This window comes from Daucus carota, chromosome 5, assembly GCF_001625215.2.
Source record: "Daucus carota subsp. sativus chromosome 5, DH1 v3.0, whole genome shotgun sequence".
Lineage (NCBI taxonomy): Eukaryota > Viridiplantae > Streptophyta > Magnoliopsida > Apiales > Apiaceae > Daucus > Daucus carota.
Window position 1 is genome coordinate 16183765 of NC_030385.2, and position 24593 is coordinate 16208357.

General features: G+C 36.7%; 2 protein-coding genes and 1 non-coding gene across 3 annotated transcripts; 1 reads left to right on the forward strand and 2 right to left on the reverse strand.

The window, feature by feature from the left end:
• Positions 1–849: 849 nt before the first annotated feature.
• LOC135152764 (uncharacterized) lies at positions 850–2447 on the reverse strand. Its single transcript, XM_064093857.1, has 2 exons — positions 960–2447; positions 850–858 (listed from the first exon to the last, which is right to left on the reverse strand). Exons 1-2 carry the CDS (start codon positions 2445–2447, stop codon positions 850–852), a joined length of 1497 nt encoding a protein of 498 aa, XP_063949927.1.
• A 15635-nt stretch (positions 2448–18082) lies between these two features.
• On the reverse strand, positions 18083–19768 carry LOC135152765 (uncharacterized). Its single transcript, XM_064093858.1, has 3 exons — positions 19602–19768; positions 18924–19502; positions 18083–18689 (listed from the first exon to the last, which is right to left on the reverse strand). Exons 1-3 carry the CDS (start codon positions 19766–19768, stop codon positions 18083–18085), a joined length of 1353 nt encoding a protein of 450 aa, XP_063949928.1.
• Positions 19404–19510, forward strand: LOC135146921 (small nucleolar RNA R71). The gene has a single exon (XR_010284014.1). It is a non-coding gene; the product is annotated as a small nucleolar RNA R71 (small nucleolar RNA).
• Positions 19769–24593: the final 4825 nt, after the last annotated feature.

The window sequence follows — 24593 nt, forward strand, 5'->3', positions numbered from 1 at the left end:
ATCTGGTGTAAATACTGATTTGGGCAGTCCTCTTACAAGATCTTTCTTCACTAACTCATTTATATTATTGAAGTTCAGGTAAGAAAGTTTCTTGTGCCAATTCCAGCTATCTTCAACACTAGCTCTGCTTAGTAAACAAATTGCAGAGTTATCAGAGTTTAAAGTAAGCTTGGCTTCATAGATGTTACCATGTCTATACCCTTTCAGAACAGTCTTTCCAGTGCTTTTGCTAACCACTTCACAATGTTCCTCAAAGAAATTGACATGATATCCTCTGTCACAGATTTGACTTATGCTTAGAAGATTATGCTTAAGTCCTGAGACCAGAGCTACTGATTGTATGATGACATTTCCAAGATTGATGTTTCCATATCCCAAAGTTTTTCCCATGTTGCCATCTCCATAAGAAACATTTGGGCCAGCGTTCTCCACAAAATCTGATAGCAGGGCTTTATTTCCAGTCATATGTCCTGAGCATCCACTGTCCAGAACTAGGATATTTTTCCTGTTGCCCTGCAATCACAGAACCACTAATGGTTAGTTTTAAGGACCCAGACTTGCTTGGATCCTTTGTTCTTGTTAAGTTTGTTAACACTGGCAGCGGAAGATTTATCAGAGTTTAAATCAGAGTTTATGCTAACAGACTTTTTATCAGAGTTTAAAACAGGAGAATCAATCTTTTTCTTCAAAGAGGGTTTCAACTAATAATAATCATAATATAAACTGTGGTATTCTTTACATGTATAAATAGAATGCCACAGACTGCCACAATGAAAACAAGGATTATCAGGTCTATATCTAACATTCTTATTTCTAACTTCTGATTTAGCAGACAAGTTGCTTATATCCTTATTCTTCCTGCAAAAAGAAGCAAGATGGTTAGAATTTCCACAATTATGGCAAGTTTTCCTAGGAGCATTGGGAATAGGCATGTAGTTATTGCTTTTGTTTATTCCTACCTTCCCATTTCTGTTCTTCCTAGGTTCCTTAATCCTGTATTCTTGTTTTACCTCTTTGACCTTTTGCTTAAGCTGTTTCTGAGTCATTAAGCCTATATTAACCTGTTTAGGCTTATCAGTTTTGGATTTGTCATGGGTCTTTGATTCAGCAACAAATCTGACTGATGCAACCTTAGGTGTTTCAGATTTAATAGATCCTTGCTTAACAGACTCAGCTTCAGGTTTATCAGTGTATCCTAGACCTTTCTTCCAGTTTCCACTTTCTAAGATATTCTGAGTGATTTTTCTTGAGTTAGTCCATGTTTTGATTAGTTCTCTTTCCTTAGCAAGTTCTGATTCAAGAGAAGCATTTTTCTTTAATAACTCATCTTTAATGAAGATAGAATCATCTCTTTCTTTCTGAACTTCCAACATCTGAACTAATTCTTTCTCAAGATAATCATTCCTTTTCTTAACATCTAGGATCTCAGATTTTAATCTATCATTTTCTAAAGTCTGATCTCTATAACTAACATGCAAAGTCTTAAGGAACAGTCTTAACTCAGTTATATCTTCAGTATCAAAGGCAAGAGTGGATTGAGGTACCTTAGTCTCAACAGCTTCAGAGCTGTTATCAGTGTTTGCCATCAATGCATAGTTGACTTCTTCCTCTGATTCTGATGAGTCTGCCCAGCTTTCTTTCTTGGTGAAGAAGGCTTGTTCTTTTTCTTTCTTAGGTTTCTTGCACTCATTTGCAAAATGACCCTTTTCACCACAGTTAAAGCAGGTATATTTGGACTTATCAACTTTTCCAGATTTTTCTTCTTTGCCTTCATTCTTCCTGAAGTTTCTCTTATCAGAGGTTCTATCAGAGTTTCTGTCTTTTCTTGAGAAACTCCTTCCTTTGTTGAACTTCTTGTAAGCTATCTTTTTGAAACTCTTAACCATCAATGCTGCTAGCTGCATCATCTCACCATCACTATCCTCAGAGTCTGAGGAAATATCAGAGTTTGAATCATTATCAAAGTTTAATGACTCAGTATCAGACTTTGTGACATGTGCTTTTCCTTTGTTCTTAGCAGCTTCCTCTTGAACTTTTAGAGCAACTGGCTTCGACTTGCCTCCATGTCGTTTGCTTCTTTGTTCCATCTCAAGTTCATAGGTTTTCAGTCTTCCAAAGATATCATCAAGAGTCATCTCTTCCAGATTATGATTATCTCTTATGGTGGTCACCTTCAAATCCCACTTTTCAGGAAGAGCTAGTAGGAATTTGAGATTTGAGTCCTCTAAGTCATATTCTTTATCCACCAGAGACAAATCATTCAGGAGTTTCACAAATCTGTCATATATATCTGCCAATGATTCAACAGCTTTGGAATCAAAGTGTTCATACTCTTGAGTAAGTATGATTCTCCTGTTCTTCTTGATGGCTTTAGTTCCTTGACATCTGATTTCCAAAGCATCCCATATCTCCTTTGCAGTCTTGTATCCAATTACCCTGTTGGACATGGCATTGTCCAGAGCACTATGCAACAAGTGCTTCACCTTTGCATCCTTACTGATTGATGAGATATCCTATGGAGTATAGTCCTTCTTTTCCTTGGGAATCATCTTCTGGGGTTCATCTCCCACTGCAACAGAAAGCTTTGTTGGCATGTGTGGACCATCATAAATCCTATCCAGATATTCTGGATCAGTAGATTCCAGACACATGATCATTCTAACTCTCCAGACAGAGTATTCAGATGCCCTGAGGATCGGAACCCTAAGAGACTCATATCTACTGGTTTGTGATTTCTCAGACATGATTGTGTGATTAAGATCTTAGTGTAAGTATATTAACAACCTCACTCTGATACCACTTGTTAGGCCGAATTTATTCACTATATCAATGAATATAGTGATCACAATCAATAACTGAACACTTGTATAAGAGAACAATCGAACTAATCTCTTATTCACAAATCACAGTAGCTTACAAATAATCTCTTAGTGATTTATATTTTATCACTAAGAGCTGCTAGGTTACACGAATAATATTCAATGCTTAACTCATCTAGAGTAAATCCTAAGCTGTGTTTATATACACAGTTTCACGATATCTACTGATTGATTTACAATTATCTGCTTCCTAAAATAATCTAATCAGTAGCTATCCTTTTTCTGTTCTGATTTGCATAATCTCCTTGATATTCGCCTTCCTTGTTTATCCAGATCTTCTCCTAGAGATCAGCCGCCTGCAAACTCTGATCAACGTTAAACTCTGATCCAGCTGGCAGTCATCAAACTCTGATTTGCAGTTAAACTCTGATATTCGATTCTGCACACTAAACAAGTTAGATACCTGTGACATCATCAAATATGTAACAGTCTGTAAAAGCAAATTTTCTTGTAAATATAAGGACCAAAATTTCTTTCAAATTTCATTTAGAATTTTCTTGCAAATTTAGCATATTTTTGATACATGGATTAGCATTTTAGCATCATGAGAAGATTGGTAGTATATCAGCTCCTGATAGTATATCTATCAGCTCCTGATGAGCAAATCAGGAGCTCATTAATAGTTCCTTCCAAATTCCTTATAAAATTTCCTTGCAAATTAAAAAAAAATCTATTATAAAATCGACCAGTTTAATTCTAAACAAGAATCATTTCTTGAAGTTATAATGTATATCAACCGTAAATTATGATTCTACAGCGTAGCATTATATTCAGTATATTCAAGAAACATGATTCTCTTGTAGAATTAAATTAACATGATCAGTATTTTGGATCCTGAGAGTGTTTCACATCTGTCAGTAATTCACTTTTAGCATCATAAGTAAATTGAATTTAAACATATTAACTTTACTCATCAAAGATGATTCTTTTGTAGAATCAAAATAACAAATCTGTTAGGATTTTACATTTAGAAGAAGAAGATGAATGGTTTTAAAGAAGAAAGGGTTTCTGATATAAGTGTTACATTAGTGTTACATGCATGGATTTTATAGAGTAGTATATTAAAGAACTGAAGAGACATTTAATTTATCTTGTTACTTTAAAGGAGTAGTATATTAAAGGAGGCGGCACATTATTGCTTAACAAGCTACTAGTGGGATTACATAGATATTTTAAATTTATCTTGTTATTTTCGATACAAATGTGATCAATACGTACCTATATTATTTTGTAGTAGTATGAATTCTGATTCAAGTAATCATGATTCCGTAACAGAAGCAAAATTATGATTTTAATTTTCATCCAACAACCGTTTAAATTATAAAAATTCAAACAAAGAAAAAATAAACCCAATAATACAACTAATTTAATAAACCATGTATGATTTTATTTAGGTTTAAAAACTTATCTTTCTTAAAACCAAAAAAAACCGAAATAAATATTAACAATTGTAATAATATTTTATTAAAATAATAAAAATAATTCAATCCTAACAGTATACCGTATGAATTAATTATTCTAAAACTCAAACCATAAACCCCAAAAATGTTAACGATTGTAAGTTTATTTATTCCGCCTACGTCTCGGCTTCAGGGCCTTCGGCCCTTCAGCCTCGCCTTAATTAGGGTTCAGGCTCGAGGGAGTAGGGCATACGGGCCCTACATGTTCGCACAAATTCACGCAAGCGTACGTGATCACAAGTAATATAGAATAAAATTAAGTTTGTTCCCACCGAGACTGGTGTATTTAAGAATATGTACTTATGCAACAATGTATGGTTATTATTCAATGCTTGGACAATTAACAATTTGATGGGTTTTATCTAAATTAACTAATTAAAGCCGAATTATAACTAAGAGAATTAAAATCGAATTACTTATGAGAATAAAACTTGGGATTCTAACTTCATCATAACTTCATTCAGAGTTATGCCTTATCGATATGTAATGGTTGACAACTAATCAGATAACACGAGCCTGATACACGCTAACTGTCGTTATACGTGCAGCATACTGTTTCACATCCACATTTAAGATAGAAGGAGAACAGACACCAATTATGCTTAGACCCTATATGTCTATAGAATTTGAAAACATAACGGTTGAAGAGCAAGTTATCTATCAAGATTACATAGGGCGATGCAAGATGGGTAAAATCACATCACAAGTCATGTTATCGAACACGAAACCTATGCTCGCATGGCAAGTTCTAAATCATTATATCCACTGTCGCTTCAACAAAGATTAACAAACAATCTAAGATGTTAGCTACGCATCCAAGACGAATAAGCACAACCAATACGAGAAAATCAAACCATTACACAATTAATTAAGGCAATTCAACTACTAAAATCCATATATAAATCCGCTAAAATCCCACGATAATGATTAGTTCATAATCGAACTTCTCGTCATCATGGGAATAAGAGTAAACATCGTATAATTAAGTCTAAACAATATCAAAGTAATAAAACAAGAGTAGCGAAACAAATCTCAACGAGCATCCAAAGCTACGCCTACTTCGAAGAATTACAAAAGTGAAAACAATGAATCTAGATCTTCTCCGTAGCCGTCACGTGCTCCTTCGAATGTTTCTAGGGTACTTGACTTCTCCCTTGGGCTTTTCTTTATATATCACAGCAATCGGGCCTTCAAACGGATCACAAATATGCAATTTGGGCTTAAATTTCCGAAAGAATGGGGTCTAGACTCCATCAGTAGGGTGGAGACCCCGTCAGCAGGGTCTAGACCCCATATGGGCAGGCCCGACATTTTCTGACATTGTTTTCCCTTTCTCTCCCTCCTCGTTCGCCCGATTCCTACACCGTTTCTTCCATCCTTTAGCTCCGAAAACACACTTTATCCTCCTTCTAAGCCACCTACATAACACACAAAGAAAACACATCAAAAACACCACATACTTGAGGCCAAATCATCACTTTAAGTCGAAACGAAGGTATTCCAAGTGGATATAAAATCCACTTATCACACCCCCAAACTTAAACCGATGCTTGTCCTCAAGCAAAGGCACACACACACAAACTACTAATGCAATGCATGAATGCAACTATATGCCTAATCTATCGAATCATGAATTGTATTCCTTGTTAACATAAAATCCTTAGAATATGCAACATTCTCGGCATTCATCTTTTTCACATATTAGCCATGTTCTCTTCCACTACAAGTGCGAAGTGCCTCGTGTGTGCTAGCATGCTCTCTAGTGAAACAAGACAAAGACTATCAAACTTCAACAGAGTCCTCAATACGAGCTGTTTGTAAGAATAAGGATTAAACACTTTTTTTTACTAAAGAGTAAACTACAATTCAGGGTCACTAAAGAAATCCTATGCCTCTCCTATTTTTCCTTAAAAAAAAATTTTCTTTTTTTTTCCTTGCTAAGTCTAAGGTTGGGACGCGTCGCAGGGTAAGTGAGTCACGACCGCCTCTCGACTTCGCTTATTACTTTTTTTTTTCTTTTAAATCAAGTATATCTCCAGTAATCAAGGGTTGTGAAAAGTCACCAAGAATTTGCTTATTCTTATACATTTGCACTTAATACCAGCACAAGTACATGGGTCGTCCCTTTCACATGACATTGCATATTAACCAATGATCTCAAAGGAGTACCTGATTCTTTTATTCTTTTTGTTTTTGTTTCTTTTTTTTCTATTTTTTTTCTTTTTATTTTTTTTGGAAAGGCATATTCATCCCTTAACTCCCCCAGACTTAAGATTTACAAACTCTAAGTTCAAAAAGGGAATAATCCAAATTCTACACCCGACTCAACGCGAGGACTCAAGAAATAAGTTAGTTTAAATCTTATCTCTAGAGCATAAGTGCAATACAATTTTCACACAAGTAGCTTTCATGTAACAAGGCATCACATGCGATCAAGACTACTAGCCAAAAAATTATGCACATAAACTCATCATAGGAATCAACTTGGACACAACTCATGATTCATGCACATGCAACTATATGAACTACTACACATACTAAACAGAACTAAACAGAACATATATAATAAAAAAAACTAATTAATATGCACACGATATGAGATAATATGCTAAACTATATGCACATGCACCCTATATAAACACATACTACTACTAGTCCTTAGATTACCACCCCCAAACTTAAAATATTCAATGTCCTCATTGAAGGTGATAAAAAGGATCGAATGTACCTAGAAGGCGTCAGACCCAGCACTCTCGTCACCCGAATAAGATGAAGAGTCTGGGGGAGGATAAGGAATGTCGGCTCCAAACACAGGCCACACAATGTCGACACTGGTGGCACGGAATGCAGTCCCTAAGGCTTGTGTCAAGTCCTGAGCGAAGCGACGCTGTATATCATGCATCGTGTCCATACGCCTGGTAAGCCTGCGGTACTAGGAATCACTAAACCCCGAAGGCCCTCCTGTCTGACGAGAAGATCCGGCGACAGCTGGTGGATCTCGAGGAGGCGACCGGGGACGTCCCCCTGCTGCAGCATCAATAATATAACCCAAACCCCCAGCATGGGGTATGCCACCATCCCACTCAGGTAATCGTGCAATAGCCATGTGATCAATGGCAGCGCTTGGCATCTGCAACTGCTCCTCAGCTACCCAACGAACACCTACTGCAGCACACAACTTGGTAACTATCGTGGCATGAGGAATGGCCCCAGTAGTGCTACCTCTCAGAAATCGCAGAATGTTCTGATGAATCAAATAGGCAATATCCACATATCGACCCCTCAAAATCCCATACAGCACAATAGCCCTGTCGACCGTGACCTCATGTGTGTGTGTAGAAGGCATGATATTAGCACAAATAAACAGGTGCCATGCTCGGGCATACCTGTTCATGGTAGAAGCAGCAAAAGAAAGTCGCTCATTAGTAGAAGGATTGCGCTTCCACTGAGTATTCGGCACACACAACTCATGAACAATGTCCCCCAAATCTATAGTCTCCCTCTTCTTCAACACCCAATCATCCTCATGTGGTTGCCTAGCTTTACCCCCAACAACCCGGCGGATTGCATCCAATGTATAGTCCACGGTCATACCCCGAACCACCGAACCCGTTCTGCTCAGCCTTAGCATTTGTAATATCCGGGATTTCGACATGTATTTATTTATGTCAGTATGTAAATATTTTGTGAATGTTGTGTGAATTATTTGTAAATTATATGCTAAATGACTTGTTAAATGACTGTCTTTGCATGCTATGATTTGTGAGATTATATTTTTTATATGATCAGATCAAAATATGGAGAATTTAGACACTTACCTGATAAATTATGGATTATTATATGATTTGATATTTGATTTAAGGATTAATTCAGTATATTATAAATCTTATGATTAATTAATTTAAAAACCGTTTACTCGATAAATAAACCCCGGGGGGCTCCCGGGAAAATTTCGCTGGTTTATTATTTGAGACATTTTGAACCACTTTCGTGTTTTAACTTTTCTCATCTGGTGTACGGATTTACGTGAAAGAATTTCAGAACGATTTTACGAATATTTTATTATATTTTTAAAAATATTTTGACCCCAAATTATTTTGACTTAAGTATTATATTTTCGTACTTCGTGCCAGACAAAGCTCGGAGCCCCATAAGTTTCTCGAAATGTGTGTATTTGATATTTATCTTTAAAGTCGGTCCCAAATGGATCAGTTTTATTAATACTTAATGATTAAGAAGTGTATTTTTATATCCGATATGATCCAAATGGGGGCCAGTTATTCGTAATTATAAATAGACTAATTAGTATTTTAATTTTCAAAATTATCATTTCAATACACGAGAATCGAGAGAAACTAGTTATTCGTTCTTCGCGTTCTTGGAGTTCAATCGAAGTTTTGAAGGCGTTATCGGACTCAGAATCAAGCATACAAGTAGTCCAATCGAAGATATCGACGCGTAGAATCCATATCAAGTCTCAAAAACAGGTATAGATTCACCGTTAGGGAGTAATTTGAGTTTGAAAATTCGTATTAATTAGGGTTAAATTAGCGCTTTTTGATTTTGATATGATTTATGTGATTTTATGCTTCCATGTTGAAGATAATCTTCTCATGATCATTTTGGTATATCATATGCATGATTTGGAGCTCAATAACATGTTCAAAATTGGGTTTAATTGTTCGAATTAAGAAACTAGGGTTTATAACCCGTATGAATGTTTGCAATTGAATTTGGGCGTTTCTTTGTTATTGATTCTTGGCAAAAAACCAAGCACACCAATAAGTAGAACGTGTGATTTGGAGTCGATTGATGCATAGCAATTGAGTGTTGGAGCTCTGGAACGCGGTCGTCGGAGCCGAGAACGTAAGTCGCCGGCGGCGACTGTTCTTCGAGCTGTTCCGGTCGATTCAGGGCTTACACGGGCGTTTTGATGCTTGGAACAGACTCAGGGTTGCCAGGGGAGGTGATCTGCACCTCCTGGGCACCTCTGGCTGCCGGAAACGCCACCTCCGGCGAAGCCAAGGGCGGCGGCTGCAAAATTGCAGTTTGCCCCCTGGACTTTTGGAGGTGGTGAAATTGTAGTACTGAACTTTCTGATTTTTCAATTTAGTCCCTCAAGTTTCGAAAGTTGCGTTTCAAACCCTGAAGTTTCGAAAACTTGCAGTTTAAACCTTGAAGTTTCAAAACTTTCAAATCTGATTTATTTTAATTTCTTTTATCCCGAAAATCATTTAAGTATTTTTAAAAATAGTTTTTAATTATTTCTTTATTCAAAAATAAATCTAATTTAATTTGTTAATTAATTTTAATTAGTAATTAATTATTGTAATTAGTCAATTAATTCAAATATTAATTGATTAATTGTTTTAATTATTTATTAATTGATTTTAATTGATTTATTAATTAGATTTAATTGTTTTAATTGTTTTAAAAATCCAGAAAAATAGATTCAAGCTTTGGAAAATTATTCAAAAATATGTTGAAGGTTCGTTAATTCATTTCAAGTGATTTCGAACCTTGTTTCGAGTATTCGAACTTGTTTATTCAGTTATAAATTGATTCTTTTACCCATTTTTATTCCGAAAAATGTTTAAAAATTCACAATAAATACCAGAAAAATCATTTTAACCCCAAACCTTTTCTGAAAAGCTATTTCATTGATTCTCTTATGTGTTATGTGCTATGTGTTACTTGATTGATATGTGAAATGCTTATGTGAACATTGTATGACTGTTTTATTCGTATCTTTTGAACCGTAAATCGGATTTAAGTGAAACGAAGGGTAGATAGAAACTTGTTTCGATTATGAAATAAATATGATGATATGAGAATGAATATTGATAGATGAATATTATGATTATCAGAGAAGGACAGGCTTAGAAAAGGGAAGCAAGTAGTGTTGGAGTGATTCTGTTTAGTGAAAGCTATAGAGAGAAGTAAAGCTTCAGAATAAGGCAAGTGTTCTATTCTCAACTTATACTTCTGTGTACTCCTTGAGTTACTCTTCTGCATTGATATTGTTGTTCTGGATAAGTTTGAAAGTACACCTGTTGATATATTGTGCTATCGATCCTGATTATTGATAAACCTTATTCAATCCTTTCAACACCTGAATTACAAGCTGAACCTTGAGTTGGAGTTCAATTGAACTTGTACCCATTTCTTTGAGACTTGGAAACACAAATCATTTACTTTGATATTCTTTCATCCTTGAATAACCAAACAGTACTCGCCTATATGCTACAACACTTCACCAAGTTATACAATGTGATACCAAAACACCTAAATTGAATCTTTAAAGAATGTTCACACATATACACCCTAACACTTGAAATTCCTATAAGGTAAACATACTTGAAATCCCAAGCCACTCTCACTTGCATTGCTTCTTCTACAAACACCAGATTATTTTCACCATACACTTGATCTTTCTTTCAACTTCAAGCCATTCTTCAAACATATTGTGATGATACTTGAACCTAATTCTGAATTGTCTTTTAATCTTGATAAGTATTGCAACCCTCGTTATAATGATTCTGATTTGACGATTATGATTTTGTTTTGGGTAATATTGCTTTTGTTCAAACGGTATTGATTCTGAATTATTGAGATGTTGTTGATTTTATTATGTTGTTAAAGAATTGGATAGTTTTATAAATGTGGACCAGATTCGTGGTCAGACCAGATTCGTGGTCATTAGGCCAATGTGTGCCTTGGATCCAGTAATAGAGCTTGGTATGGACCTAGCTCGGGGTTAGTGCGTGACTGATCAGCGGCCTAACCTTGGTTTTTAAATAAAAATATGAATATCCAATTCTACTCACTGCCTTAAAAAGGGATTTGATATCCCGATTCATTCTTATTGATAAATGTTGAACTTCAGTTTATTGTTTATATTACTTGCTGAGCTTGTAAGCTCACTCTTGCGATTTCTTATGTTCTTTTCCAGTGAAGAAAGAGACTACTGTTAGCGAGGACCCACAGGCTAGTCATCAAGCTAAGGTATCAGGATAAGGGTTGGGAAGCCTTGCTAGGAGTTGCTGATATTAGGAACTTTTGAGTATCTTTTGTGTGTAAGCACTGCGTTGAGGTTTGTAAGTTGTAAGGTATTGATTGGGATTCGACGTATTGTAATATAAGTTAAGTTGTGGCTCGTTTCATACTATAACCTGGAGCGATCCGTGGATGTTTAGGGTCAATGCATATTTTATTATTGTTTACAGGTTTATATTATGGTGTGACCCCCAAGTCTATGACCTGGATTTGGAGGGCGTCACAGCATTGGCATAAAACTCCCGTACAATGCTTAACGGCACTGCCTCCGGTGCCTCACAAAAGGACTCCCAACTCCTACTTCGAATCATCTCCACCAACTCTCCATCATTAGGAGAAGGTAAGAACCCCCTCTCTTTCGCAATTGACTTACCCATAAGCCGGTTGAATTCTGCATTAGCTTCCGGGCTTGTGAATTTGGGGACCCCGAATGCCATACTCGACGTATCCGAAGAACCACCTTGCACACTACTACTATCGGCCCTCCTTGCTCTTTTGGGTGCCATTGAAATTGAAGTTTTGAAGCTTGGTAGAAGGGTTGAGAGATTTAGGAGTTGTGTGTATATGGGAGTGCGTTGTATGTAAATAGAAGAGAATGGATTAAAAAGGAGATGGAGTTTGTGTTTTTAATTAAAAAGGGCCTGAAATTAGGGTTTGAGGGGTTTAGAACTCGGCTGGGAAGGAAGAATGTGATATGGGTTTGCAAGAAAAATGGCAGAATTTTTTTTATGTAAGCAGTTTTTTTTTAAAACCTGCGAGAACGGGGCGGGCGCGCCGCCCATGGCGCGGGCGCCCCGCCCGTGGCGCGGCCGCGCCGCGGCTACAGGTGGCATTTTTGCTTCATTTTTTTTTCTGGCCATTTTCTCCTGGTGTTTTGGGGCGGCCGCCCCAGTGATGGGGTGGAGACCCCGTTTCACCAGGAATTTTTGTTCCCTCTTTTTTTCTCAATTTTTCTATTTTTCTAATTTTTTTTTCTCTTTTCATAAGTAAAAACTTGAAAAGCGCGTGGGTTGCCTCCCACGAAGCGCTTGTTTAACGTCATTAGATTGACGTGAAGTCCCAAGAATTATATAATAGTGAGGATGGTGCTTACCCACTCGCGATTCACCAGTCCCCCGAAATATGGCTTTAATCTTTGTCCATTCACTTTAAATGATTCCTCCGGTGTTGTTTCATAAATTTCAATAGCACCATGTGGAAACACCGTCTTTATTGTGAAAGGACCCGACCATCGAGATTTCAACTTCCCCGGAAATAATTTGAGACGAGAATTATACAGTAACACATGGTTTCAGCCGTTCATGAGAATCTTTCAACTCCGACAACCCAAGAGATTCAATTGGCGGATTCATCCGGTTTCTCCAAAGAGAAGCGTGTAAATATTGAATATGTTCTTCTTCCTCCTCATCTCCAAGTTCAGAGTCACCTGATAAAACCCTTTCCAAGATGTCAGATTTCAGCCTGTTGTCAATTTCCGAATGTGCGGCAGCTTCGAGCACATCCACTTTAAAGCATTCCTCCTCGTCCGATGGAAGTTTTAGGGCATTGAATACGTTGAAAGTGACCATTTGATCTTGAACTCTCATTGTGAGTTCACCCTTTTGTACATCAATCAACGTCCGCCCAGTCGCAAGGAATGGTCTTCCCAAGATGATGGGAATCTTCTTATCTTCCTCAAAGTCGAGAATGACAAAATCAACAGGGAAGATTAGCTTATCCACCTTTACCAACACATCTTCAACTATCCCCCTTGGGTATGTAATCGAACGATCCGCCAGTTGCAAAGACATATTAGTAGGTTTCAGCTCCGGAAGACCAAGTTGCATGAAAATAGACAAGGGCATCAGATTGATGCTGGCTCCCAAATCACATAGACACCTGTTGAATGACAATTGCCCGATAGTACACGGGATTGTGAAGCTTCCCGGATCTTTCAGCTTCGGGGGCAATTTCTGTTGTAACACCTCACTACACTCCTCGGTCAAAGACACAGTCTCCAATTCCTCACACTACTACAAATAATGCATTAGACACCGGTCAAACGCCGATGTCTGTTAAAAATCCGACCGATGTCTTCGCGTGCGATGTTAAATGTATGGTATTTAGACATCAGTCTTAACCCGATGTAAATACCATGTTTAGACATCAGTTTTCTCAAAAAATTTGATGTCTTTTGCTGAAATATTACCAATATATTGCTTGATTACAACATGAATAATGATTAATTACGAGATTTGGAACCCTTTCAACACATACATCACAGGGCAATATAAATCATATGCATCGTTGTTTTTAAAAAAATTGATGTAAAAACAAGATTAGACATCATCCGGAAAATAGGATCGATGTCAATGAGGTTTTTAACATCGATTCTTGTTTAAGGACTGATGTAAATAATTTATTCAACACCGCCTTCTGTATAGTAGATGATGTTAATGATCGTTTTAACATCGATTCTTGTTTAAGGACTGATGTAAATCATATATTCAACACCGCCCTTTGTATATTAGACGATTTTAATGAACTTTTTAACACCGTTTCTTATTTAAGAGACAATGTAAATGGTATATTCAATTTCGCTTTTTTTTATATTAACCGATGTAAAAGTACTCTTTAACACCGTTTTTAATATAAAAATAGATGTAAAATCGCATCTTTAGTACTAGAAAATAGAGTTTGAACACCGTCATCAAGTTAAGAGATGATGTAAAAGAACTTTCTAACATCGGTTTGTTACAACTCTTTGATTTTAAAGGTTTATAAGACATCGTCTTAAAGATTAAAACTGATTTAATAAAGTTTTCAGACATCGAATTTTTTAATTTTTTTAATATTAAACATTTTTTTGAAATCGGTTTGTAACATATACATAATGCCTTTAGTTTAAAAAACATCGGTTTAATTTGATATTGTAATGTACTTGTTCGTTTCAACATCACATACAAGGAAAAATGTGATGTCTATAAACTCATTTGACATCGGTTATATGTGAACTTACTTATGTAATTTGCATATCCATTTTTGAAACAAAAATTATACCATGCATGCATGCTTCTACACTCTTGCCAAAAACTAAAAGCACACTCTTGCCAAAACTGAAAGCACAATCTTGCCAATACTACAACAAACAAAACTAACCAGAAGAACAATAAATCTAAAATTGCAGACACAAAAAATATAACCAATGTACTGAAATTCACTTTCATTGCCAATTACTAACTTCCCAACCAACAAGTAAAATTCAGCAGCACATACGCATCCAAAATATATACCAACTCCCCAACCAACAACGTTAAAGCAATTCCAGAACTACAAAGTGCTAGAGTTGACAACATCCACAAAACAGCTCCTATATATACCAGTTTAATTAATTACCATTATTCAAACTACATCTTGTCCTCAATAAATTCGAGAGCCTCCATACGGACCTCATCCAGCTCGTCCTCTGTGTAACAGTTTCGAGACCTGACTGCCCACTGAAAAGAAATAATATAATTTTAATTAGAAGTTTAATAATATATTTTCATTTTAAATAAATCAACCTGCAGGCAAGGCTATTAAAATAAATATGCACCTTGGTCATGAAAGACATTTCATTGTCCATAACAATGTCTCTCATATATCTAATTTTGATATATCTACAACTTTGCTACACAGAGAGTTGAAAAAGAAACACAATCTTATGATTGTGACCCGAACATTTTTGGGAAGAACCGCACGAATTGCAACCGGGAGTAATTGTTGGAGGAGAATATGGCAGTCATGAGACTTCAACCCATACATTTTCAAATCGGCCATGGATACACAGTTTTTGATGTTGGCTGCATGTCCATACGGAAGTTTCATAAACAAGAAAGACGATAGCATTTTCTTCTTTTCTGCCTTGGACAGGGTAAAAGCAGATGGGGGTAGGTAAGTTTTCTTTTCTCCAACTTGTGGAGCTAAATCAGTCCTAACACCCATGTCAATCATATCAAGACGGGACGCGACGCTGTCTTTTGACTTAAATCGCATATTTAGTAATGTCCCAATCAGATTGTCACATACATTTTTCTCAATGTACATAACATCGAGACAGTGACGAACATGGTGAAATTTCCAATATTCCAACTCGAAAAAAATCGATTTCTTTTTCCATGGACATTCCACCTTTTTAAACTTCTTCAATTCTTTTCCGAAAGAAAACGTAATTTGTTCTTATTGAGCCAACACTTCTTCCCCAGAAAGCGGATGACGTGCTGTCCCAAGCTCCTGTTCTCCATTGAAAGCAGCCTTTTGCCTTCGATAAGGATGATACAAACCCAAATACCTTCGATGACCTTGGTAGCACATTTTCCTACTATGAGGCAAATATTTAGCCACAGTATCATCAGCACATACAGGACAAGCCAAATAACCCTTGTTGACGCACCCAGACAAGTTCCCGTATGCAGGAAAGTTGTTTATCGTCCACATTAAAATTGCTTTTAATGTAAAATAAGATTTGGTGGCAGCGTCATATACATTTGGTTCACCTTCTTCCCACAGCTTCTTCAAATCTTCAATCATTGGTTGTAAATATACATCAAGGTTGTTACCAGGCTCATGCGGACCAGAAACTAAAGTTGTTAACATCAAAAATTTCCTCTTCATGCATAACCAAGGAGGTAAATTGTAAGTTACTAACACTACGGGCCAACAAGTATACCTATTGGTGAGGCCATTATTATGAGGGTTTATACCATCAGCCGCCAAATCCAAACGAATGTTTCTTGCTTCGGTACCGAATTCTGGCCACCTATAATCGATATTTCTCCATGAAGGAGAATCTGCCGGATGACGCATCTTGCCATCCTTTGTTCGTTGGTTCGCATGCCAAGTCATCTGCTCAGCAGCTGACTGAGATTTAAACATCCGTTTAAATCTAGGAATTATCGGGAAATACCACATAACTTTGGCAGGAATATTAACCCTACATTTACCATCTTTCCCCACCTTCCAACGAGATAGTTTACATTTTGGGCATCTAGAGGCATCTGCATTTATACCCCTATATAGCACACAATCATTCGGACAAGAATGAATTTTGATGTACTCGAGCCCTAAATCAGATAAGGATTTTTTTGCCTCATATGTATTGACTGGCAATACATGATCCTGAGGAAGAAATGACCCAATTGAAGATAACAGATCAGTGAAGGCACTATCACTAATACCAAACCTAGATTTCCAATTTTGTAATTTCAAAATTGTTTCTAATTTGGTCGATTCGCTGCCCTCGAATAATGGTTTCTCAGCATCAGCCACAAACATCCTGAAATCCTCAGAATCATTATCGTAATCCCCAGACTTATATGCCGCTTCACAAACACCTAAGGTTTCACATGTAGCTTTGAACTCGGGGTCAGAACTGGGGTCATTTACTAGATGGCCTGCTAGTCCTAGAAGAATTCTCTCCATGCCAAATCCATTCAACATAACCTTGACTAAAACCATTTTCATAGATATGACCCCTAACTATTTTCACAGAGAATTTTTTGAAATTCACGCAACGTGCACATGGGCAAGGTATACTCTTTGGGTTTTCACAATGTTCCTCTGCACACATTAAAAACTTTTCGACCCTAATTTCATAATCCAATGTATCCCTGTCTTTCAAAATCCAGTTTTTATCTATATGTTGTTCCATGTATTCAATGGACCAAGTACAACCTACCTAATTGTCATTTCAAACATCAGCATATACATAAGAAACATAACAGCATATACATAAGTAACATAACAGATAATTAGTATATATAGTAACATAGATTATTACACATATATTACTTAATTATAAGATTCACATATATTACATAATTAAAAGATAACTAAACATCAGTTCATTAATAAAACATAGCAATTATCAAATCTCAAAAACAGTAACAGAGCACACTAAACAATAGCAGAGCACACTAAACTTTATAAAATCCCCAAATCTCAAAAACAATAACAGAGCACAATAAACTTTATAAACTCTGTATAAGCTTGCAAATAACAGAGAATATTATCACACTTGTAACACCAATGAGACTATGTTATACAACAAATTCGAATTCAAATCAAAAATAAATAAAAACTGAATGTAATACGAATCCAAAAAAATTATAATAACCTACAATCCCAATTTGCACCACAATAAAAGTGAGAAAAGAGGATATATACCTTAGAGCAACTGAGAAATGAGGTTTTAGATGAAATCCCCAAATTTGATTCAAAACCCTAAACTCCAAAATGCAAACTGAGTTACGAACGAAGCTGCAAACCCTAATTTCTTCAGCAAGAGTCTTCAAGTTGTGCTCCTCCAAGATGGGTAACAACCAGGTGTTCAATTGAAGCTCCAAATTTGAATCTACAAGTTCGACAGCGAAGTGAAAGGCGAGAGATGATGAGAGAGCTAGGTGAAATGTGAGAGTTGGTGAGATGTTCAGAGAGCTGAGGTGGTGAGGTTGTGAGAGTGAGAGACGGCGAGAGAGAGTTGGTGATGCTGTTGGGCGAGAGAATCGCGAGAGCGGGGAGAGAGGGAGAGGCTGTCTGAAGAGAGGGAGAGTTCGTGAAGTATTTGGGCTTTTTTTTTGTTAAGTACAAAAAGCAGTGTTTTGTTGTCTGATAATAGGGGGAACAAAAACCGCGTGTTTTTTCATTTTTAAAGTGCATATAAGATATCGGTTATTTTAAGTACCGATGTCTAAAGTACTCTTTTACATCGGTTTTTTCACTTTTGATGTTAGAAAAGCTTTGAACATCGGTGGTTTTTACAACCGATGTTAAAGCCGCGATGTTATATCCACTTTTTCTAGTAGTGTCAAGTTTGAGTTTCTGAGATAGGATACCTTTCATGAATTTAGCATAACTCGGCATTTGTTCTAGAGCCTCCGCAAAAGGTATGTTGATTTGAAGTTTCTTGAAAACCTCTTGAAATTTAGCGAATTGTTTGTCGAGCTTATGCTTCTGAAGTCTTTTCGGAAATGGTGGAGGTGGATACACTTGCTTGACCCCAGTATCAGACTTCGGCCTAGATTTCTCAACCGATTCCTTACTTGCTTCTTCGTTGATTTCTTTCTTGTCAGTGTCAACAACAGTTTTTCCACCATCAGACTTAGATGAGAGTACGGGTGTTTCATCCTGTTGTTCACTCTCATCCTTATCATGCTCTGTTGCTGAATCTTTATCCTTCGTAACCTTTCCGGACCTTAAAATGACTGCCTGTACCTGTTCTTTCACCTCTTTCTTTCCCGGATTGGCCTCGGTATCACTAGGAAGATTTCCTTGTGGTCTGTTTATCAACGCGTTAGCAATCTGCCCAATCTGGTTCTCCAAGGTCTTGATTGACACCGCTTGGCTTTTAATCATTAATTTCATCTCTTCCCATTCAGATCTCTCGTTGGAAGACTGTCCAGCCACCCCATGATTTTGTTGCTGGAATCCGGGTGGATGGAATTGCTGCTTCGGTGCAAACTGTTGTTGAAAACCAGACGGGTTGAAAGGTCTAGCTCCTTGCTGCTGAAACTGTTGCTGCTGTTGTGGCACGAAGTTCTGATTGTTGCTCCAGCTGAAATTCGGATGATTCCGATTATTCGGGTGATAAGTAGCCGGAGCTGGCTGCTGAGATCTCTGAAAATTGCTCACAAACTGAGCTGACTCGCTAGATATGGCACATTGGTCAGAAGAATGTGCACCTGCACAAAGCTCGCAAGCAGAAGGTGGTGGTTGAACTCCCAAGTTAGCTAAGGAATCCATCTTCAAAGTAAGAGATTTAATTTGAGCAGTTAAGGCTGCAGTAGCATCAACATCAAGAACTCCTGCTACCTTGCCTTGATGAAGACGCTGAGTAGGATTATGATATTCATCCGCAGCCATCATTTCGATCAACTCATAAGCCTCATCATAGCTCTTAGCCCAAAGAGCTCCACCTGATGCTGCATCAAGCATCGGCCTCGATTGAGGTCCCAAGCCATTATAGAAACAATTAATAATCATCCAATCAGGCATCCCATGATGTGGGCACTTCCGAAGCATCTCTTTGTAGCGTTCCCAAGCTTCACATAAAGTTTCACCAGATTGCTGAGAGAATTGAGTGATCGCATTCCTGATTGCAGCAGTTTTAGCCATAGGGAAGAACTTGGTAAGAAATTTCTGAGCCAGATCCTCCCATGTTGTAATAGATCCTGCAGGAAGAGAATGCAACCATCCCTTAGCTTTATCCCTCAGAGAGAATGGGAACAGCCTCAATTTGATGGCATCTTCAGTCACACCATTGAACTTGAAAGTGTCGTAGATCTCAATGAAGTCCCGGATATGCATATTAGGATCCTCTGTCGGAGAACCCCCAAACTGCACTGAGTTCTGAACCATCTGAATAGTGCTCGGTTTTATTTCGAAAGTGCTGGCCTGAAAATGCTCGACTGAATGTCATTAATTTTCGGCTCAGAGTAAGCCTTAAGAGCCTTAGCAACACCTGCTTCTTGTTCATCCATAGTATTACTCACTATCGTTTCTGCTTTTGCCAATGCTTCTTTACGGGCCTGAGAACGTGTTCGCATACACGTAACTCAAGTACCTGAAACACACACAAACGAAATAAAAGTGAGAAAAGAATCCAAGTCAGTGAACTTTAACGACCACTGATGACAAGCACATAAACTAAATATAACACCGAGTTCCCAGCAGCGGCGCCAAAAACTTGTTCGTACAAATTCACGCAAGCGTACGTGGTCACAAGTAATATAGAATAAAATTAAGTTCGTTCCAACAGAGACTGGTGTATTTAAGAATATGTACTTATGCAATAATGTATGGTTATTATTCAATGCTTGGACAATTAACAATTTGATGGGTTTTATTTAAATTAACTAATTAAAGCCGAGTTATAACTAAGAGAATTAAAATCGAATTACTTATGAGAATAAAACATGGGATTCTGACTTCATCATATACATCATTTAGAGTTATGCCTTATCGATATGTAATCAGATAACACGAGACTGATACACGCTAACTGTCGTTATACGTGCACCATACTGTTTCACATCCACAATTAAGATAGAAGGAGAACAGACACCAATTATGCTTAGACCCTATATGTCTATAGAATTTGAAAACATAACGGTTGAAAAGCAAGTTATCTATCAAGATTACATAGGGCGATGCAAGATGGGTAAAATCACATCACAAGTCATGTTATCGAACATGAAACCTATGCTCGCATGGCAAGTTCTAAATCATTATATCCACTGTCGCTTCAATAAAGATTAACAAATAATCTAAGATGTTAGCTACGCATCCAAGACGAATAAGCACATCCAATACGAGGAAATCAAACCATTACACAATTATTTAAGGCAATTCAACTATTAAAATCCATATATAAATCCGCTAGAATCCCACGATGATGATTAGTTCATAATCGAACTTCTCATCATCATGGGAATAAGAGTAAACATCGTAGAATTAAGTCTAAACAATATCAAAGTAATAAAACAAGAGTAGCGAAACAAATCTCAACGAGCATCCAAAGCTACGCCTACTTCGAAGAATTACAAAAGTGAAAACAATGAATCTAGATCTTCTCCGTAGCCGTCACATGCTCCTTCGAATGTTTCTAGGGTACTTGACTTCTCCCTTGGGCTTTTCTTTATATATCACAGCAATCGGGCCTTCAAACGGATCACAAATACACAATTTGGGCTTAAATTTCCGAAAGAATGGGGTCTAGACCCCATCAGTGGGGTGGAGACCCCGTCAACAGGGTCTAGACCCCGTCAGCAGGGTCTAGACCCCATATGGGCAGGCCCGATATTTTCTGACATTGTTTTTTCTTTTTCTCCCTCCTCGTTCGCCCGATTCCTACACCGTTTCTTCCATCCTTTAGCTTCGAAAACACCCTTTATCCTCCTTCTAAGCCACCTACATAACACACAAAGAAAATACATCAAAAACACGACATACTTGAGGCCAAATCATCACTTTAAGTCGAAACGAAGGTATTCCAAGTGGATATAAAATCCACTTATCACTACACGCTCAATCCTAAACCCTAACCGTCGGCCAATTTAATATACAGTACGAATTAATTATTCTAAAACCCAAACCTAAACCCTAAATGTTAATGATTGTATGTTTATTTATTCCACCTACGTCACGGCTTCAGGGCTTCAGCCTCGCCTTAATTAGGGTTTAGGCTCGAAGGAGTAGGGCCTACCGGCCCTACGCCGTCGATCCTAAACCCTAACCGTCGGCCAATTTAATATACAGTACGAATTAATTATTCTAAAACCCAAACCATAAACCCCAAATGTTAACGATTGTAAGTTTATTTATTCCGCCTACGTCTCGGCTTCAAGGCCTTCGGCCCTTCAGCCTCTCCTTAATTAGGGTTTAGGCTCGAGGGAGTAGGGCCTAACGGCCCTACACCCTCAATCCTAAACCCTAACCGTCGGCCAATCTAATATACAGTACGATTTAATTATTCTAAAACTCAAACCTAAACCCTGATTGTAGAACTAATATGGTTCTATACTAGTTTGTATCTACACTAGAATTGATTAAAAAATAACCCTTAAAATTAACCGTCACGTAATAAAGGAACAAAGCAAAATTATTTTCTCATCCAGCGTCCTGATCATTAAAAATCAGGCAGACTTAAAGGAATGTCTTGATTCTACAAATAACAAATTAGCATAATAATCATTTTTTAATGATATATTAGAATTATAATTTAAATATTAATCAAGGCAATGTCTTAATTCTGTAATAGAAGCATAAATAGTTATCAACCAGACGTCCTGATTTCAATTAGATCTCTGTTACAAAAGATTCTACTATAGAACCAAATCTACAATATAGAACTAAGCAAACATTAAAATTTTAATTTTAATAAATTCAATGTCTTCATTCTACAACATAACCAAAATTCAAGGAATAATTTCAAACTGCATTTTTACAAAACAAGATTCCACAATACAACCAAAGCAATGATACAACTAAAAACTAAAAATTAAAACAAGCTGATATGATTCAAAATACAAGACCAGCAAAAATTCCTCAACCATGACTTTCTCCTCTTTCTTCTCTTGTTGGATCTCTATCAATGGCTGCCCTGACAGTACTGATTAAACAAAGAGTCCTAAATCTGATCAAAAAACTGAATTTGATCAAAAAATGTGCTCATATGAAATGACGAAGCAAGGACCTTAACAAGAAGCATCTTGCCAAGCCACACAAAAGATCATCACACTTGACTCATCCAAATCTCAAAACAAATGCTCAAAATCTCCTGGAGGGAAGGGTAAAAATGTTGTTGAAAATCAATTGCCAGAATGTAAGCTTAAGAACAATAAAGTAAGGAACTAAAGGGCCTGCCATCAGTGTGATATGGTGGTTGGAAGAATTGAAGATGACAGATTGTTTCCATGAAGAGCCCTGGAGTTTAAGAACAAAGAGTTTGAGTGATAGACACTACCTAACAATAAAATGCAAGTATATATAATAATATGGCAAGCAAAAATGGTGAACATACCCAGGAGACCCCGTGCAAACACATCCTGCCATTGGTGCCAATAGTCATCCACTCGAGATACACCAACAAGGGCAGCAACAACGAGAGGAAGAAAGACAATACAAAGTTTTGCCACATGTCCCCTGCGATCAAATGCTCTTATCTTTCCGGCCAAGTACGCAGATAGAAACCCTAAACCTGCAAAGGACCCTGCAATAGCATCATGCTAATTTGTCATATATATATATATATATTTTAATAAAAATCCACACTAAAATCAGTCTACTAGTACCTAAACAAGTATACAGAAACACAAGCATGACAATACTGGCAAAATTAGCATATTAACTGAAATAGTAATTTAACATGTTCCTATATTAAAAACTCAATAGTGCTTTAATTTTTAAAGGAACTATTTACATCTATTCACCCGATGTAAAATTAATGGCAAGTCCAGATTACAACAAGTAGGCTACAGGTTATGAAGTGAGATTGGTAAAAATCACCACATATTAATAACACAGCAAGGAGATGTACATTGAAATATATGTGTAAAACAGTGATGCAAGTGACAAAGCACAGGGATCGTGCATATGAAATCACTTGGTCACTCCTCAATTAATAATATCAAACTAAATGCTTTTTTTAAAAGCCCCCATTATCCTCTACAGAGAACAGAGTAAATAAAGAGCTCTAAAGAAATTCGGGTTAAATATCAAAGGGTCACAGAAGTGGAGGTCATGTATCACTTCACTCACTGATCTTAACGGGGTCTCATTTCAATCACTAAAGTCACTATAAATATCAATCAAGTACCTACAAATTTTAGTTTCAAGAGTAAAAGTATTTTTTATAGAGTTTGACACATTATTTTTGAATACTACCACAACCAAGTAAAAGGTTATGACTTCAAGTATTTATGATAATATATTTAGATTTTATAAAGTTTATTTAATATTTATTTTTTATTATATAATTATTATTTTTGTTTTAATTAAAAATAAATAGTAAACAAATTTGATAAATTCTAAATATATTGTCATAAATACTAGAAGTCATAACTTTTTACTTGGTTGTGGTAGTATTGAAAAATAATGTGTCAAACTCTATAAATAATACTTTTACTCCTCAAACTAAAATTTGCAGGTGCTTGATTGATATTTATAGTGACTTTAATGATTGAAATGAGACCCCGTTAAGATCAGTGAGTGAAATGATATATGACCTCCAGTTCAGTGACCACTTTGATATTTAACCCAAAGAAATTCAAAGTGTTTCTATCTGGCAACTCTACACTACAATCAATATCTTTAATTAGAAGGATGGATCGATTTGCAGGCCCAGCAATAGTTTCTTGAGCCTGGTGTCATGCTTCACATTCATTAGCTGCAAGTCGTATATATCAAACTTTAGATAAGCAGCCATGGAAGCTATCAAACTTGATTTCCTCATCCTTGAAGTCCCGTATAATAAATAACCTCATTTCCGGGCCATTCCTACTTTCTTAAATTACCAAATCATGATCAAGGACAATGTCTTGATTCTACAACAGAAGCATAAATAGTTACCAACCAGACATATTAGTTCTAATTAAAACTTTGTTACAAAAAATTCTACTATAGAACCAAACCTATTATTCAGAACTATGCAAAATTTAAAATTTTAATAAATTTAGTGTTTTGA